General features: G+C 31.5%; 1 protein-coding gene across 1 annotated transcript; it reads right to left on the bottom strand.

Moving 5' to 3' along the window:
• Positions 1-2,415: 2,415 nt before the first annotated feature.
• On the bottom strand, positions 2,416-19,267 carry LOC134690195 (uncharacterized). The gene is made up of 7 exons (XM_063550171.1): positions 19,117-19,267; positions 14,688-14,740; positions 13,723-13,875; positions 12,144-12,244; positions 11,495-11,643; positions 5,248-5,331; positions 2,416-2,441 (listed from the first exon to the last, which is right to left on the bottom strand). Exons 1-7 carry the CDS (start codon positions 19,265-19,267, stop codon positions 2,416-2,418), a joined length of 717 nt encoding a protein of 238 aa, XP_063406241.1.
• Between the last annotated feature and the right edge of the window lie 1,643 nt (positions 19,268-20,910).

Genomic DNA, 20,910 nt, shown 5'->3' with positions numbered 1-20,910 from the left:
CTCTAGTTCTTGGTGGGGTTCGTGTTGCTTAGTCGTTAGTTTTCTATGTTGTGTCATGTGTTCTATTGTTTGTCTGTTTGTCTGTTTTCCCTTTTAGCCCGGGCGTTGTCAGTTTATTTTCGATTAATGAGTTTGCCTGTCCCTCTGGTATCTTTAAAGGAATCTCCTATTCAGTAATGATCTCCTTATTTAAGTTAGGTTACCCTTGGTTCATATATGGATAGCATCAGTAAATAAGCATATGATATCTCAAAATTAAGATGAACTTATCTTATTCATGCATGCTTATGCTTGTTTTTGTATATCAAATAAAAATGCATTTAATTGTTTTGTGTTGGAATACTGATAACGTTTCCATAACTGTTGGGTTACATTAATTTATTTCAAGTAGGTCTATAAAGGAAAAATCTAGGTGATTTGTTAATTTATAAATTTGTTACTCCTGATTAATTTCTAAGTATGACGGTTGTGTAAAGACAACACGTGTTCTCCTTATAGAAGTTAGTAGTCCAACATCCTATGGAGTTTGAGTCGATATTTAGTGTGAATATTTCACTAATCAATTATTTACTCTCGACTTTTAATTTTGTCTAACAATTTTATATTCATATGCATTTTTGAAACTAATAAATTGAGCATGGGAAGGGTGAAAATTTCAAAAAACAACAACCCGACCAAAGAGTAGTTAATAGCCATAGGTCACCAATAGGTCGTCAACACGGGGGGAAAATGCCATACCCGTAAGCGGGCTTGAGCAAGTCCTAAACACAAATATGTACTTGTTACTTTTTAATAAATGCAGATATATACGGATGATTAGCCATCTCATTCGATACATCAAATGACCAATAAAAATGTCTTTGAAAATATGAATGTCTAATTGACATAGAAAACATCTACTCACCACTATGCATTATAATATATATATAACATGTCACATGTCTTAGCGGAGTATGAAGTTCCTGTTTCATAATTTCCTGTAACTACTGTCACAATAAGTTGATTAAAGCTATCTTCCTGATTGGTAAAGGTTAAGTTAGATTGTAATATGTCTTTTGTCAAACCGATTCATAAATCATCGGTAATTGCAAATTTTATAACCTGATAATTGATCAGATATCAAAGTCACAATATACAACAATAAAAAAGGCTAACACAATATACGTGATATGATCAGATAAGCCTTAACATCAAAAATAACATGAACAGATTTTATTGCACCAGAATCGCACTTCTAAACAAAATTGCAAATATTATTCACGTCCAAGACCAAAAACTTACGTTGAACATGGTATTAGAAATGAATAAAACAAAAGTTATTTAGTATTGTTTAATTATGCATCAAAGGCATGACATCCAAATATAAAAGGAAAGTAAAAAACAAGAACGCCAAGGAAAATTTAAAAAAAAATCCTAATAAGAAGACAAATTGAGAAGCTTTAAATGCACATCAAAGGAATGGAAAGCAATCATATTCCTGACACACCAAACTCAAAGAACATATTTTGTTACAGGTCGAACACAGATTTTATTCAGCAAGACTCGATATAATTTTGTTATTACTTAGTTGTACTCAACTGTAATCAACTCTGGTCTAGACTTTACATAATGGATCTGATTCAGTACTGACTAATCTAGTAACTTCCGAATTGGTCTCGACAAATGTTCGACCAGTCTTGACTCAGTCTCGAACAGTCTCGACCAGACTTGACTCATTCTCAACTAGTCTCGACCAATACCTTTGGTGAGACTGGTCGGGACAGTTTAAGACTGGAACAGCCTTTGTAGAGATCATTTGAGACTACATCAAGAGTCATGAGATTATATAGTACTGAATCAGAGGTATTAAGTATAAAAAATAGTTAAAAAAAATAAAATAATAAAGTCGAGACCAAACTCCAGTACATTTTAGTAGTGTTTAGTAATGTTAACATTGAAGACCCATTGGGCTGTTGTCTGCTCTATGGTCGGGTGGTTGTCGCTTTGACATATTCACCTTTTCCTTTCTTAATTTTATTAAGTCTTACTGGTTGAGCACAAGATACGGTCTTTTCTGACTATCAGCAGTTTTCAGTGTGACTTTGTACAGGCGTTTCATAATGTCGAAAGGGAAAGATTTAATTGATTTTATATCAAGCTAATCTTTTCACATGTTTGAGTCCAGAAAAAAGAGTGCATTGTGTCTGTTATATAAAAAAAAAAAGAGATGTGGTATGATTGCCAATGAGACAACTGTCCACAATATAAAAACATGACACAAACAACTATAGGTCACCGTATGTATATATGTGTACAATAAGTATGTCGATCATTCTTTTCTCTTGCTTGTGATAGAAAAAAATTAGAATTCTTTTGATTCTGAATTATTTGTTTTATAATTTATGTCAATTTATCAGATTCGTTCGATGTAAGGTATCATTTGTCCTGATTGTTCCCCTCATCTACAATAAAAGTGAAACAGAAATTAGTTTATAAAAAAGTAAACATTCTATTAAGGACTAGTTTTATATTTTGCTGAATTGTATTTCTGAAATAAGATGATTGATAAAATAACATTCCAATATAGGTTAGAATGAAATTTGTGAGTTTTCAAGCTGGTTAACAACGCCAAATATTGTACTTATGCAAAGTCCGGCTAACTAAAAAATAATTTTATTTATTTGATGTATGTCTCTATTTGGACAAGTGATATCTTATTCAATATGTTTTGCGACATGATTGTTATTATCTATTTATTATTTATTTTTGCAACCTAAAACAGCAAAAATTGTTAATCGTATAAACTCTTTTGAAATTGTCCTCAAAGATGTAAATAATTTCCTTAAAAATGACAAATCAATTTGTGTTAAGGGTTTAACATTAATAAGTAAACGAACGATACAATTTTTTACCAAATTGCCAAATATTTGGAAGAGTGCATTGAAAACATTAAACAGCAAGTTTTAAAAATAGTGACTCATGAAGTACACATGTGAGGTGAACAAACAAAAATAAACATTTCATTTTCAAAACCAGAAAAAGGATGTAGAATGGTTGTACATGTATATGATTATTAGCCAGTAAAGCATTAAGATTTATTATTCATGTTATTGTAAAGAGTAAATCGCATGGTTGTTTCCAGCACATTTTTTTTTCAAAACTGTATGATACAAGGGTATGGGCAGTTATTAAGTTATGATGCAGGTATTTGGGGCCCCAGTCCAAAACAGGGCCATGAGATTTTTCATGGGTTTTATCAAATACACACCACAATGATGCCATAGCTGGTGATGTGGGCTGGAAACCTCCATGCGTTAAACAATGGTCAAGTGTCTTGAGACATTGTACTAGGTGTTCCATAATGGACCCACACATGATAAATTTTTAAAAATTTAAGTGGTCCTTACGAAAGCGTTATGCTAGAATTAAAAACTGGAGTTTCAGAGTTCAAATTGTATAACTATGATCAATACTGTAATTTTGAATTAAATGTATTCAATAAAAATTGTAGGAAGATGTATTTGATCATTTAAAATGAAACTTGTGTACAAGAGTTGCTGCATATGCAGAGGGAAGTCAATTGAGGACTTACAAATTGTTTAAAAATAACTATTGTGCTGAAATGTATTTGCTAAATATTATGTCATTTACAACAGAAGTTCTTTCGCTCAATTTAGGTATGGGGTAGCTCCACTAAAAATAGAAACTGGAAAGGAAAGAAGACCCCGAGAGGGCATGTTTTAACTGTAGCTCTATTGTTGAAGATGAACTGCACGTCATTTCAAATGCCCATTGTATGTGGATCTAAAACTAATCATGATAATGAAGTTTAAATTTTAATGAAAGTTTTAACCTATTATCAGATAATGATTTTTTTTTATTTTTATTTAGTAACGACAATCTTGCTATAGTTGCCAAAACCTGCAACAACATTTTATAAACAAGAAATAGTATTTCTTAAAGAAACAAATGTTTTACTTTCATTTAGTAAAAATTTATATTGAGAATTCTAGATATAAATGTTTAAAAATATGTTTATATGTATATAATATATCTTATACTGCACTCGTTCTATTACGCAGTCAGAATGTGTTGACCATATATTTCTATGTCATATACAGTCAATGACTTGATATCACTTCTCCTCACTAATATTTAAATAGAAATTGTCGAAATTATATTTAATTATTAACCTGTTCTTGTTACCAATGTAAACAACGATGCGTTTAACGACTCAAACTTGTTTCTTTTACAATTTTTGGGAAAACATATTTCGCTTATTAATATTTTTTGTTTGCAACCTATAAATCATTATGTTTTATGTTTATTTATGATATTTAAGTCTGTTAACAAATGAATTCGTTCACGGTTTAGAACAGATAATGATGTACTTTTCATCATGTTGTATATTTCTCCGCCTTTGTGATATGAGGCCTTTTTAAAAGGGAATTTTTAACAATACTTAAATCAAATAAAAAAACATTAACACACTAAACAACAATTGAAAATGTTTTTTTGCAGTATAAAGACAATAATAGTGCATTGACTTGACATAAGGATTCGGCCCGAAACGGGGAAAATGCTCGGCACAGCCTCGCATTTCCCCATTTCTAAGCCTCATCCTTATATCGTTGATATGTCAAGTCAATGCACTATTATTGTCTATTTAATTGTCTCTCATAAATCTTTTTAAGATTGGTGCATGCAATGAAAATGTTTAAATGTGTTAAATTTATGTATGTGAATCTCAGTTTATTTTTGTATGTTGTGAGACTATGATACAATATTGAATGGAATCCTGATAGTTTAAGAAAACATAACATTCATAGTATAAGTAATGATTTACATGTAGGAGGAAAAACAGGTAAAATTTTGCACTGTTATGTAATTCCGAAGTAAAACTATCATAACATCATTCGATAAAAAGTTCAGAACAACGTTATATTAGGCACGTTTTTTAACAATCCACAAAATAATGTCAAGCCGTTCAGTTGCAATTGCGAAAACAAAAGTAGAACAGAAAGACTAGCAGATATACCGGTACTACCCTCATAGAATCATAAGGGGTTTTACAGGGCTGTAACAAATTTGCCACTTTTTCATTTTGTTTGACGATTGTCAATAATTGCTGGCAGTCAATTCATATACATGTTTATATATAACAGCTAAGAAACAGTGGTCATATTAATTTATTGTAATCCGCCAAACAGCTATTAAAGAAATGTTCCCCTGTAAAAAATAATCTAACTCAAAAATATATATACTTACACATAATATGCTCCGAGCAGCTACAAAGAACTGTGGGTGCTTTTGCTGCCTCCGCTGGTGCAAACCGTCTACGTAAGTTCATATCTGAAATTGAAAACAATTAAAATGGTTATCTGTGACTAAGTAAAACGTAATTGGGAACGGATAAATGCAAAATTTGTTTTCTTTCATTTGTACCTTCAAAAAGAACTATTCATTTCATAGAGGGAGATATTATGGACATAATTGTGCAAATCGTGATACAAGCATGAAATTTGGTATAAAGATTGACTAAATGAAACTTATAAAAAATCCGCTGCTGGCATGAAAAAAACAAAAACTTTTCAAGATGGCCACACATTTTGGAAATAGCGTCATTACAAATTGGCTATAATTTGTTAATCCTTGGAAAGGTGTGTAATATGTAAAATCCACTGTTAGATTGATTTAAAGCAAATGACAGTTACTTAATTACGACTAGACAATACATTAATGAAACTTTAGGTGACTTCCGGTTTCAAAATGCCGGCAAAAAAGTCAAAAATTCCAATTTTTATACTTTCAAGCAATTTCAAAAGGGATGTAAATTCTTGAAAGATGTGTTATAGGTATAATCCAAAATAAGTTAAGATAAAACGTTAAAAACAGTTCCTAAGTACAACAAAACAACACATAAATGAAGAAAAATAGTGATTTCCGGTTCCAAAATGGAAGCAAATTAATACGTAGAAAATATTTTTATAATTTCCATCAACTTAATAAGTGATAACACTCTTAGTTAAGTTTAAATGCCTAGTTCGGTTAGAAAAACAGGTTGCTTATCTTATAATTATCTGACATTTGCCTCTAAAACAACCCGTACAAGGAAGGCCAGAACGGTAGCATTTAAAGTCACCAACGCAGCTGGCTTTTTGCCTCCACATTTCAAAAGTTCTTGAAACGAAGAAGCAACGGCAGTCAAAGAAGTCTATTACGGTTTCCAACTATCATTCTCGTGATGTGCTCTGGAAAAGAACCTCTTGTTCACAAAATTGCATCACAATGCTGCTGCGTCCTGGAAAACAATTCACATCGTGCTTCGCTTAATACTTAAGCCCAAAACAACGTCCTTTACATCTGGAAAACCTACCATTATTAGCCAAGCTGACCTCTTCCTTAAAAGCTTTCCGAACGGCAATTCGACAAAGTGTCATATCCATTGAATGCATGGACGAATGGAAGAGCAGCTACACAAGGACCAAACGCATTTGATATGTCACGTACAGGGAGCCATCAAGAGTCTTTATTCCTTCCATAACCTATCCACAATATTTTCTACCTAGTTTTGCGATTGCTGCAATTCTTGATTCTATTACATCTGTGTCAGTAATTCCTAAAATTACATTTTACAACACTTCTCATAATCGTGCCGAACGTGGGCAAACATTCGTGTGTCTGCTTCTTCGTAATAATAAGGGGTAGATAGGAAGTATTCTTATTGAAATCGCAAAGAATATAACCACCATGAATGCATACACATTTTTAGCTCACCTGGCCTAGGCCAAGTGAGCTTTTCTCATCACTTGGCGTCCGTCGTCCGTCGTCCGTCGTCCGTCGTCGTCATTAACTTTTACAAAAATCTTCTCCTCTGAAACTACTGGGCCAAATTTAACCAAACTTGGCCACAATCATCATTGGAGTATCTAGTTAAAATAATGTGCCCGGTGACCCGGCCAACCTACCAAGATGGTCACCGCGGCTAAAAAAAGAACATAGAGGTTAAATGCAATTTTTGGCTTATAACTCAGAAACCAAAGCATTTAAAGCAAATCTGACATGGGTAATAATGTTTATCAGGTCAAGATCTAACTTACTTGAAATTTTCAGATGAATCGGACAACCCGTTGTTGGGTTGCTGCCCCTTAATTGGTAATTTTTCGGAAATTTTGCTGTTTTTGGATATTATCTTGAATATTATTATAGATAGAGATAAACTGTAAACAGCAATAATGTTCAGCAAAGTAAGATTTACAAGAAGGTTAACATGACAGAAATAGTCAGTTGACCCCTTTAAGACTTATTGCCCTTTATAGTCAATTTTTAACTATTTTTCGTAAATCTTAGTCATCTTTTACAAAAATCTTCTCCTCTAAAACAACTGGGCCCACTTAATCCAAACTTGGTCATAATCATCTTTGGGTCATCTAGTTTAAAAAATGTGTGGAGTAACATGGCTAAACAACCAAGATGGCTGCTTCGGCTAAAAATAGAACAAAGGGGTAAAATGCAGTTTTTGGCTTACAACTAGAAAACCAACGCATTTAAAGCAAATCCGACATATATAAAATTGAATATAAGGTCAAGATCTATCTGTCCTGAAATTTTCAGATGAATCGGTCAACCTGTTGCTGGGTTGCTGCCCTTGAATTGGTAATTTTAAGGAAATTTTGCTGTGTTTGGATATAACTTGAATTTTATTATAGATAGAGATAATCTCTAAACAGCAATAATGTTCAGCAATGTGAGATTTACAAATAAGTCAACATGACCGAAATGGTCAATTGACCCCTTTAGGAGTTATTGCCTTTTATAGTCAAATTTTAACCATTTTTCTTAAATCTTAGTAATCTTTTACCAAAATCTTCTACCCTGAAACTACTGGGCCAAATTAATCCAAACTAAGCCACAATAATCTTTGGGGTGTCAAGTTTGAAAAATGTGTCCGATGACCCAACTATCAACTTTGAATATTATTATAGATAGAGATAAACTGTAAACAGCAATAATGTACAGCAAAGTAAGACATTTAAAAAGGTCAACATGACCAAAATGGTCAATTGACTCCCTAAGGAGTTATTGTCCTTTATAGTTAATTTTTAACAATTTTCAGAAAATTTGTAAATTTTTACTTACATTTTCCACTCAAACTACTGGGCAAAGTTCATTATGGATAGAGAAAATTGTAAGCAGCAAGAATGTTCAGTAAAGTAAGATGTACAAACACATCACCATCAACAAAACACAATTTTGTCATGAATCCATCTGCGTCCTTTGTTTAAGATTCACATAGACCAAGGTGAGCGACACAGGTTCTTTTGAGCCTCAAGTTATAAGTCCCGTAAGAATCACTTTTTTCAGCAAGAAACTTGAACAATTTCGTTACGTTGTCATCTTCACAGAGAAAGCTACTCCAAACCCTTGGTGTTCTTTTTTCCAGGACCAACAGCTTTCCATCTGGCACAAAAACCTTGCCTTTGTCTTTTAACAGCCTTTAAATTATTCATTTAGTAAACATCAAATACAATGTCTACTCTTGAATACTTATCGATGAACGATTATGTATAAGGCAGTATGGCATTTTTTGCATAATCATTTAATAGTTTTGCCCAACTTTGAGACCTGGAATAAACCATTGGTGCCCAACCAACGATAAATGCGTCCGAATCTGGATCAGCTAATCGCAAAATGTTCCAAGTAAACCCATTTCCAGCGATTTAATACCACTATTTCAAGAAACATCCTGAGCTAAAGACGGCGGAGCAGTTTGGGTTTTATGCATAAGAAAATATGCCAAGTAAAAATGTCTACTGTGACAAGAAGTCTTAAAAGTTTCCCAATCACTTTTAAGGTTCTTTAGCTTTGTTTTCAACAAAGAAGTTTAATTTTGCGTCCAAAATAGGAAGTCGTTATTTTGTATTTGGTTATAAAATGCAGGTTCTCCTTTGTTTTGCATTTGCTTTAAATGATATTCGTATTGTTTGGACCTATATCTTGGAGTTTCTTTACATAGTTATCTGTTCAACAATTTCCTAAATGGAGTATTGTTTTTGTTTGCAAATTTGTCGATTCTTCTAGAAACAAATTTCTTAACTCGTTCATTACTCTACAAAGCCTTTAAGGCTGTTTAAAACCTATTTTTTGTGTCTTTCAAATTCATCTTCTAGTATACTGACTCCTGGTCCAGCTACCATCCATTTGTCTAAATGTGATCTTCGGTTAATCCTAGAGCACCTACATCGCCCTTAACAATTGCATTATGCTGTTTTTGTGTATGATCAATTGTGTTATAAGAAAGAAATTTGCTGGTCTTACGTACAGTGAAATTATCATTTTCAAATTTCATTGCCACCTGTGGGTGATGTTCAGGAAGGGAAGTCATATCTTGAAGATGGGTCGAGACCTAAAATAATACGCTATCATGCTTTATATGGACTGTTTGTAAAGTACGAAATCTCACTTATAAAATGAGCATAATATCAAAGTCAGAAGAAGTTCTTATTTTAAAATTGAATGCCAGGATTGAAACTGTGGCCAATATGACTCTATTTTCTTACACCAGTCTTTTAAATCATTGAACGTCACAGAGTCATGACATAATTATATATTCTGAGTTTAGCTTTCATAATCCAAAACTAACAGTTTAAGCAAAAATATGCAGTTGTCTGATGCGCCTGTCTAGTCCTAGGTACATTTGAACATACATAAAAAGAATCTGCCGTTCTTGGTGTTAAGTATTGGCTTCAGTAAGACAAAATGTCCATCCCCTATCACGCAATATATTCTCCAGAGTTTTATAACACGTCATTTCAATGTGCAATCCACCAAACATGACGATTAACTTATCTTCTCTGTACAAATCAGGCCATTCCCGATGAATTTGCTTAGGCATTTCCAAAAGTGGCTGATCTGCAGTTACAATTGATGTTTCTCCGGGATTCACCACATTTTCGCCTTATCCATCGAATACCTGAGAATTGCCTGGTAGTGCATACATATCGCTCTGATGTCTATAGCACATGCGCAAAAGTGTTATTAAACACATGTGTATCATAACCTAGAAAAATGTTATTAAACCAATTCATAATATCATTCATGTCATTAGAAATCCAAAAACACTTAATTTATAGTTGAAATTTCAAATGTTTTTGAAAGAATTATGTAACATTTTCGCGCATGCGCAAATACTGGATATGTCAAATATTTATTTTTTATAAATGTGTGATTTAAGGAAAGTAGCCGCCAAACCTGATAATTAATTTTACTAAAAGAAGTTCAAAGAAAAGTTTTCCACGCTTTTTAAAGGAATTTATTGGTGTATAATCTGTACCAAGTCACTCACAAACATATCAAAAAGTCCTTTGGACTTTTTTTTTTGTGAGGTAATTGGTCGAGTGTATACTATTACACCGATAAATTCCTTTACAAAAGCGGTTAATCCTTTAATAACTTTCGTGTAAATACAGTTTAAATCAGTTTCAAAACTTCGTTCAGGAACCATCATGTAAACTGTTTAATAGAACAGTTTTCCTGTATAACAAATGGTATTCCGAGAATTTGTTTGACCCTAGAACTTGTGTTAGACAATTGTACACTTGAATTGTTTTTACAGAACTTGTCTTCAACTGATTTTAACATTCCATTGAAAAAAAAATTTCGTGGTCTTAGATGTTAAGTAATCAGTTTATTCGTCTGCTCATATTTTTAGCGATTGCGACATTTAACCCGACTATGGTTTCGAATGCAGAATTTTGTGTTGGCCTGAACTTTTCTCATGCTGAACGTTTTATAATGGCATGATTGAGATGCGGCATATTTTCTTTGCGGATTGAAACAGGACGGTCAGTTAGAGAAGCAGAAACTGATCGCACTTGCAAAATGTGTTGAAAATGAACGACAATATCTAGTGGATTGTAAATTTTTTTTGAGATTTAAGAATTCAATTATACTGAATATAAAATACTCTTTTGATGACATCTCTAAAGATAAACAATTTAAAGTGCTTACATGTATGTAAAAAACTACTATTTTTTAACAATGTATTTAATACGGAAAACAATGTTTGAATATAAACAATCAAACCTGAAATCTATTTTTTCCGCTGTTTAATGATTATTCTTTTAATATGTATTCTGTAAGTGTTTGAAATGGCCTGGTGTTGATACATTTAATTATGAATGCTTATTAGTACATTTATTAATATTATAAAACACATGTCACTATAATAAACAATTTGATATTGGTATTGGTATTACACATGTTGGATGAATACATAACAAACATTTTTGTTTAAGCGTGGTAAATTTGATAAAGGTAAACTATAAAACAAATGTGCCTTTTGATTCTAGATATAATTATATTGTTTTTCAATTTAAAGATATTTTTTTCTTATGTATCTTTTCCTATATGTCCTAATGGGGACATTTATCCTAGTTTTCTATTCTCAATGCCAAAGAAGCATGTCTAAAAAAAGCTTTTCATGTCTTCACATATAGCTGTCATTCGAACTCACCATGTTCCAGTCTGTGTGCGTATATCGACTTGTATCCGTGACAAAAGTTTGTAATTTTTGGACCAGCATAGGCAAGCAAGTTTTCGTTTGACATATTTGTGTTGCTTAATTGGTACACATGCTTTGTTAGATTAGTTGCAAATATTTGGCTAAAATATAAATAAATCTCCATTAATCGTCTGTAATGATAGTAGAAAAATCACATAATATACTCATTCTATACCGACGAAATGATCAATATTATCAGAAGTATTCGTTGCTGGTGTCCTTCTTCCTCAAAGTCAGGTAATCAAAGAAAATTTACTTTCATTCTTTTCTTTCTTAGATATGCAAGACATACCAGCTTTCGACTTACTTCCAATAAAAATATAGAAGAAACCAATTGAAAAATTGTATGTGTTGGTACATCACTTAAAAATGTTTGAAAAGTTGTAGTTGTAATCCTTCAAATGGTTTCTCTTGTAACAATCTTTTTAAGTTTAGTCAATTTCAATCACAGAATGAATAGAAAACGATATATTGAGCAACTTTACAATATGCGTGACATGAAATCATTAAAATGCTTTTTGGTCATGCTTGTTATTTTATATTTCGTCTTGTGATAGGTTACTTGATTGATATGTGCTAACTGAGCTCGTTTCTATATTACCTCGTCATATTATGAAGCCGCGCACTTATTTCTGTCAGATTCTCTGTCATGAGTGTAACATAACAAATTCCGTCGTCTACTTTCTTTAATGCCAGTCTTTTCTTAAAATAAGATGGAATAAAAAGGACAGCGTCATGTCATAAATATAAAGCTTTTACAACTATTAACTTCCACCAAATACAAAGCTTGTTTCTGTACTGAATTCGCATTGTGTATAACAAAATGAATTTTGCGATAAAGAGTTTAAAGTTCATTAGCGGTTGTCAGTTAAAGGGAGAGTTATTAGCAATGACTTCAAGCAAATCTCATATTTCATAAGTCTATTATTTGAACAATTTTATGTATTTATATGTAATTACATGTAGACCTTTACCGTAGAGCAGAGCCGGTCAGACGACTTTCAACTTTTGAATAGACCTAGTTTACAAGAGAAGGTAATACTCGTATGATCATATTTTGATATTTACAATATATGCTTGGAGTGGCGAAAGTGCTGAGGGGTGGTCAAAAGATCATATTTCTATAACGATTTGATTATATTGCACGGTTGCAAAATATATAGAATAATAAAAATAATGAAAATATCATTTAAAAAATTATAACAAGACGAAATAACAAGATCATTATGGTTTTTCTTTATCTTGAACGAATTGCTATCTTTATATATAAAGATTTCCTACTTTCAGAGAAAAAATATGATAAAGATAGCAATCCGTTCAATATGTAAAATGCGAGGTTTGTCGAGCTTTTTAAATAATTAGAATTTAACTGTTGAGATTGAACAAATAACCGAAGCGTATTATACGAGTTATAATGCATGTAATGGTGGAATCTCTTTCGCTCTCTATTTAAGATTTGCAGAATGTTGTGCTCTTTATATTTGACGTAATTGATGCATTTTTTTTTTTTTAAATTATGACGTCACAATCTGAAAATTTATAAGAATTTAGGAAAATTATACATCATAACTAAATTTTGACCAATCATTTGCCGAAAACAGATATATCACTAGTAAGAAGGAATATGTTTCTCACACCAATCAGGAAATGTAACAATAGCACAAAATAAGAGAAATGAGGTAAAGATTTTCAATAAAGGAGGGACAAAAGATACCAGTGGTAGTTCACCATGATTTGATCACTAAATGTGAAATGAACATTAACATTTATGACGAATAAAATAGTTTATTTCTAACTTGGCATTATTTCCCTATATGGAGTAAAAAATCGAGACATTTATAAAATCAAACTGTATAATTTGAAACATACTTGTATTATTTCAATTCTAGATGAAATTAAACAAACCTATCTGTGTACTATCCAAAATAGCTGTATAATTGTAAAGATATCAAATTTTCAAATTTTGCAATAAATATTTTACAAGTTTAGAGATAAAAAAAAATGTAAGAAATTTATCAAATTTGTCGTATTTCTTTATCAAATTTAGCTATGTTATTAAAAATCGAGTATTTTTTTTAATTTTTTTTTGTAAATAAATGCAACCTTGTTTCTTGAGTTTTTAAACATAAATTTGATAACAAAGTAGAACTGAAAGATCTTGTTTTTATATTTATACATACCACATTAAAATCGTGAAGATTAATGGTCTTTGACCAATTTGGCCCTAGATGGTTCACTTCACCGACATTGACTAAAAAAGTTTTCTTCTCAAGATCAAGAACTAAATCTTCGTTTACTGGCTTACCGTCAACTTTAACAGTAACTCTAAAATTCTTGAAATCAAAGCATTATTCTTAATTAGTATCAATGTTAATAGTTACACATCAAATGGTTGCGGTGATGACGTGCACAGATTGATTTCACTTTTAAAAAAAGAGGGGCTAAAGATCCCAGATGAACATTCAAACTCATAATCAAAATTTAACTGATTTTAACTTTTACATATACAGACAAACAAACAAATAATAGTACACAAGACACAATATACTAACGACTACATAAATCATTGCTAATATCTATATCGTTACCTCCATTGATTGTGTTTCAACATTCAACTGCATGAAAAGTAGATATGTTTAAGGGGCTAGTAACCGTTCTCATAAAAGAGAATACTAGTCCAGGGTTCTAGAAATGCAAAATTGGGGAATATAGGGTGTTAAACAAAAAAAAATAGGCAAAAACGAGAGTAATGTTTCTTCGATCGATGAACAATTAAGAGACAAAGAGACAATTATGTGTCATGTTTTTGTTTTTGATATGGTAGCTATATCAGACCAATTGAAAAATAAATTTGATTTGAAATTCTTCGATGTTTTATCCTTGAAATAAAAGTACCAAAACTGTTATGAAATATGAATCCATCTGAAACACTTAATTTCGTGTCGTTCAGAGATTTTAAGGTAATGACATTCTGACTGTTGACATTCCGATATGTCTGTTGGAAAATGTACCTGTAGATGTATAATTTAAAAATGCACACTGTTTGTATTATGAACTATGTTGTAATTAATATTGTGTATAATATATTTAAATGGTACGTTTTACGTCTGTTTTCGTTCGTTATAAAGTTTGAATTTGCATTTACCTCTGGAGAACAAGAACCACTTGCTATCAGCAAAGGACCAAAATCATTATAATCTGTGAAAATAATTTAAAAAAATATGAATGTGCATAATCAAAAAAGATTTTTTTAGGAAATATCGGGAAAAAACATATATCAACTTCATTCGATTGGTTTGAACGTTCCTCATAATGGTATATTCAGGAGAGAGTGTCGGACGAATGACAATTATTTTAATTTCGTATCGAACGACAATCGGTTGATTAGATTTTTAACAATAAAGACACGGGTTTTCTGGGGTTTTTAATTGACATTTTTCTATAATACCTATCATTTGGGATTTTCTAACCCGAAGCATATGTCCTTTAAGGGATTGCATTTAAGTTATAAGCCCTGTATCTTTGACAATCTTTTAAAGATAATGTTTTGTTTTTTTATTTTTTTAACGATTTGTTCGACCTCCACTGATTCATTTTATACGTCATCATCACATGAACATATATCATTGAAACAGTCATTACAAAGTGAACTCACTATTTATTTGCAAAATGTTGAATTATTTGAAACAAAAATGAAAAAGTAAAATAATAAAAATATAGAACTCCAAGAAAAATTCAAAACGGAAAGTCCCTTAATTCAAAACATCAAACACATCAAACAAATGTAAAGCAACTGTCATCTTCCTGACTTGGCACGGGCATTTCGTTATGTAAAATATGGTGGATCCATGTACTTGATAAAGACTTTCAACTTATTTGTCCAACTGCTTAGTCTCAATAAGACTAACAATACTAAACGGGCGTCTTGACTATCCAGTTATGAGTCTAGTATATTTGATGCGTTTTTTTAACCAAATGTCAAAATTACCGGTATCAAATATTTGAGAGTTCAAAAGAGCATTAATATTCAGAGCTATATGGTCAATTTTGCATATGTAAGCTATTAAAAAAACGACGCATAAGCCTATGGATGGAGAGTCCAACAGCAGTGCTACATTTACTGATCCACTGGTAATTCAAAACAAATGTATGACATATGAGCGCTCAACACATGTTTATGACACACTTGTAAACAGGTGTTTGGAAAACCGATTTTTTCAATGGTAAGAAGATATAAGAATATGTGGTATGAGTGCCAATAAGCCAATAGTACAGCTTTCTATGCAAGAAACATATGTAAAAGAGAACCATTATACATCAAAGTATGGTTTCAACACGGAGCCTTGACTTACACCGATCAGCAAGCTTTAAAGGGTCCAAAAAAGACTAGTGTAAAACCAATCAAACGGGAAAACTAACGGTCTAATCTATGTAAAAACAAGAAACGCAAATTACTTATGAACCACATCAACAAACTACAACCACTGAAACTTGATGTTACTGATTTACGACAGGTGCAAACTAATGCAGCGGGTTTAAACGTTTTGATATGTACCAACCTTTACTCTTACCTGAAACAATAGTGTGACATCAAAAGAGCATAATAACAGCCAACACCGTCCATTTCAATTTGCATTTTATTAGAACAAAGAAAGTTCAATACAATATATCCACAAACTGTCGTGAAATTATGAATGTTTTAAATGTTAACTAAAAAATATACTATATTTACTAGTTGAAACAAATTGAATTTATAAAATGAAAATCATATAATGAAAATTTTAATTTGCAAACAAAAGACCTACACGATGGAATTGACAGCTTGCTCAGAAAAAGGGATACACTGCGAATTTATATGCAACCCTTATCTAATCCTTGAACTAAGTCAGTTAAGAAGACCAGAGCTTCTTATCGTGCATTATTAAGTACTAGTACCACATTAATGCTGCCATGATCACACTTTTAGTTCGTGAACCTTATTTTACGAATTCTCCTTAAAATGTGTCTTTTTATACATTTATTTTTTTCTTCACTTCTGATGTATTTGATAATCCAGGAAATTAAACTATTTCTAAAGAGACTATCAGTCCAAACGGACATTCAGTTATCATGAGTAATCATGTGACGAATAGAAGCTATCAACACTATGAAAAGACAACAGTTTAAGAAAAACACTATATATATCTTTATTCTCATAAACCAAAATCCATGGTACAGAGATATTATAAACATTTATAATATAACATAAAGTCAGAATTAATACAAATGTATGATCTACAACTGGAAAAATATTTCCAGCTTCATGCAATATAAAAAAAACACATTATGCATGTATACAATATTATATAAAAAAATATATTTAACAATGTTTCCCCTAAGAGTCCAGCTGTTTATTAATCAGTTTGATAAATTTGCACAAATGATTCAACATACTGAGGTTTCTAGTATTCATCAAATCATGAAATTTCAATATGCTTGGTCTATTTAGATAATATGGTTTCAATTTTTTTTCTCTATCATGATTAAATTTCGAACAATTAAAAATATAGTGGAATTCATCCCCAATATCTCCTGAATTACAAAGTTTACAATTTCGATTTTCTCTAGGTATATTTTTCCACCTTCCAGTTTTAATAGGAAGTTTATGACTGAGTATCCTGAATCTACAAAAAGTAATAATATTTTTATCATCTAGTATCTTAAAATAGTTTTCTCTTTCAGCATTATCTTTGAATAGACGATAATTAATAGCTTTTGGCGATTCTAATAAGATAGAGTGCCAATTTTGTTTGAATTGGTCTACAACACAAACTTTAACCTTATGATATAACCATGTATTACTAACAAAGTACTGTGCATTCCAAACATATGACAGTCCACAACTATCTAGAATAGATTATATAATATTATTAAGCCATGGAATACTCATCCCATACTTTTTATATGCATATTTATACAAAATAACAGGAAGTTTTTCTTGCTTTCCACAAATAAGTTTCGACTAGTAATTTAAAATCCGCAACTTGATATCAATTTCCAAAGGATATCTTCCCAGTTCTCCATAAATCATGAAATCTGGCGTTGACTTCTTTACATTTAACAAAATTTTACAGAATTTAAGGTGGACCCTTTCAATAACAGAAATGTTGCCGACTCCCCAAACTTCACTTCCATACAATAAAATAGGCTTAACGATTTTATCGTAAAGATCGAGTTGGCATTCTATAGATAAATTATGTTTTCGACCTTTGCGGATAACATCGTACATAGCGTGTGTGGCTTTTTCTGCCTGTGCCTTTTTTGCCTTAGAAAAACTTCCTGTTCCAGAAAAAATAACACCAAGGTACTTAAACTCATTTACAATTTCTAAAACAGTATTATTATATTTAAATTCTATATTTGATAATGGTCTACCTTTTGAAAAAACTACAATTTTACTTTTATTTACATTAACCTTCAATTTCCAAAGTTCACAATAGTTATACAAAGAGTCAAGCTGCTTTTGTAAGTCATTTTTTGACTCTGCCAAAAGAGCTGTGTCATCTGCATACAGAATCAGAAACAATTTTAAATAGTAGTCTAGCTCAATTTCTATATCATCGGATACTGTTTTTAACCCTTCTACATCTTGTTCTTTTAAAAAATGTTCACAGAGAAAATAATAAAGGTGAGAGGCTTTCGCCTTGACGTACACCGACATTACACGGAAAATACTCTGAAAATACACTACCATCAAAAATTCTTGATTTAATGTTACTATACATATTTACAATGGTATCATACATTTTTCCACTGATAAAATTCTCCAGCAGTTTTTGCCATAAACCAGATCGCCAAACTGTGTCAAAGGCTTTTGCAAAGTCTATAAATGCACAAAAAAGTTTTTTCTTTCGCATCTTCAAAAGTTCAAAAAGAATATGTAGGACAAAAATACTATCTATGGTTGAATAGACTTTTCTAAATCCTGACTGATTTTCATTTAACAATAAGTAATTTTCCAAAAAAGTGGATAGTCTTGAATTCAAAACTGAAGTAAATAGCTTTCCCATGCAGCTAAGAATTGTGATAGGTCTATAATTTTCTGGGTTTTTTGTATCACCTTTATTTTTATAAAAAGGAATAATGTTACCAACTAACCATGCTTCTGAAATTTTACCAGAATCGAAAACAATATTAAAAAATTGAACATATATAGGCATAAAAATATGACATGTGCTTTTAATATATTCGTTAACAATTTTGTCATCTCCACAAGCCTTTCCATTTTTTAAATCTTTAATACAATTAAATATTTCAGCTTCAGTTACAGCATTTTGCTCAATTTTAAATTTAAAAAAAAAGTGTCAATGGACAATGTACATCTGAGTAAAGAGACGAAAATGTATCTACATGCATATTTACAACATGGTTTAATAATTCAAATGAGCAAATAAAATAGTCAACAACACTAGAACTTCTACATGTAAATATTCCCTCTTTATCACCATTCACTCTACCATTCAAAATGAACAAATTGTTATTTTTACAAATATCAAGTAAAGCGTTTCCATACGTGTTTTTCGATATATCTTTACTTTTTCTAATACTTAACATATTTAACTCTTGTAAAACATTTGAGTAATCATAGCATAAATCTGAATCACTAACTATATCATGTTTGCTATTTACAATATTTGAAAAATCAATATCAGAAGCAGTTCTGCTATTAAAATCTCCGACAAGCATAATGTATTTATAGTTTACAGAAAGTTTCAACAACTCTTGCTCTAGTTCGTTTAATGAATCGGTTATTTTGTACAGCGAATTTTCAGGAGGGATGTACACGTTCCAAATCACCAAGTCTTCATCAGTTAGTAGGAAATCTGCCGATATCTTAGCCCATAGCACTAGGCTACTCTTAGTCTCAATGATATGAATATATTTAGACATTTCATTTTTATACCCAAAAGCTATGCCACCTGATTTTACTCTGGAGTGTGACTTTCGATTTTTAAATTTAAAAGTATATTCTGGTATGTTAATATTATCAAAATTATCAGTTTTTGTTTCAGTCAAACATATAATATCATGGTCACTTATCAATTTGATAAATTCAGGATACTGCGATTTTCTCACTACACCGCAACAGTTAAGGTTTAACATTTTAATGTCTTTCAGTAAAGCATCGGTAACAACTGACTCTCTATGGGGTTGCTAATAGTGTTGTGGTGTCGTTGTACGTTTGCGTTTTTGTACAGGGTTTTTATCTGGAGTATGCGACATTTTTGTGTGAGTCTGTGTGTTCGTAGCCTCCGGCCTCACCCCCTATGGATTTTACTAACCCTCTCTGGATCCGTACGGGGTCAGTAACGAACCATATAACTTATATTCTTTTGAAACCAATTGTGTCCCTATTTTTGCTAATGTGTTCCATTGTTTATAAGGGACTCGCTTCATACAGAATCTTCTAAGGGAAAAAAACAGAAGCTAGCATTATTTTTTAACTTAACATTCCTCAACTTTATAGATGATGCTCTCTCTATAAATAAACTCATCATAGATACTAGGATTGAAATTTTGTTTAGCGACGGACGCGCGTTTCGTCTAAAAAGACTCATCAATGACGCTCAAATAAAAATAAAGTTAAAAAGGCCAAATAAAGTACGAAATTTAAGAACATTGAGTACCAAAATATCCTGATCATTTTCTGTAACTTATAAAACCAAATCTTTTTTAAGATGTCATTTCATTCACAACAATAACTCACTAGAAAACGTTATGAAAAGAGGATATGAGTAGGATGGACTACTATCAAAAAGTAAAATCACAAATATACTGAACTCCGAGGAAAATTGAAACGAACAGTCCATAATCAAATGGCAATATTAAAAGGTTTAACACAGCAATCGAATGAATAACAACTGTCATATTCCTGACTTGGAATAGGTATTGTCTAATGTAGGAATTGTGCATTGAACATCGTTTTATAGATTGCTAACGTACCTCTCACTTGAATGATAGTCGCATAAGATTCCTTTATATTGACAACGATGAGTGAACAAAACAAAACATAAAGGTAAAAATGTCAAAATAGGGGTATAACAGTCAACAGTGTGTTAAAATGTCATTCACTATAAAACAAACCAATATGCAACAAGAAACAGAAAAGGGCATAAAGACAAAGCACATACGCAAAATAAAGAGACAAAAACACAAAATTTTATCATAGCACAATTACACAGTGGATGTGCAAGTACCGAGCCACGTCATATGGATATCACAAAAAATGCACTAAACAGTAAAATTAATATTCAAGAGGATAACTAGAGAATACTTTACCACGTTCTTTTAAAAGGTGACAATCAACTTCAGTACCCATAATCTAAACT

Source organism: Mytilus trossulus, chromosome 11, assembly GCF_036588685.1.
Source record: "Mytilus trossulus isolate FHL-02 chromosome 11, PNRI_Mtr1.1.1.hap1, whole genome shotgun sequence".
NCBI classification, from domain to species: domain Eukaryota; kingdom Metazoa; phylum Mollusca; class Bivalvia; order Mytilida; family Mytilidae; genus Mytilus; species Mytilus trossulus.
Note: the sequence above shows the minus strand (reverse complement) of the source record. Positions and strands in the feature narration are given on the sequence as shown.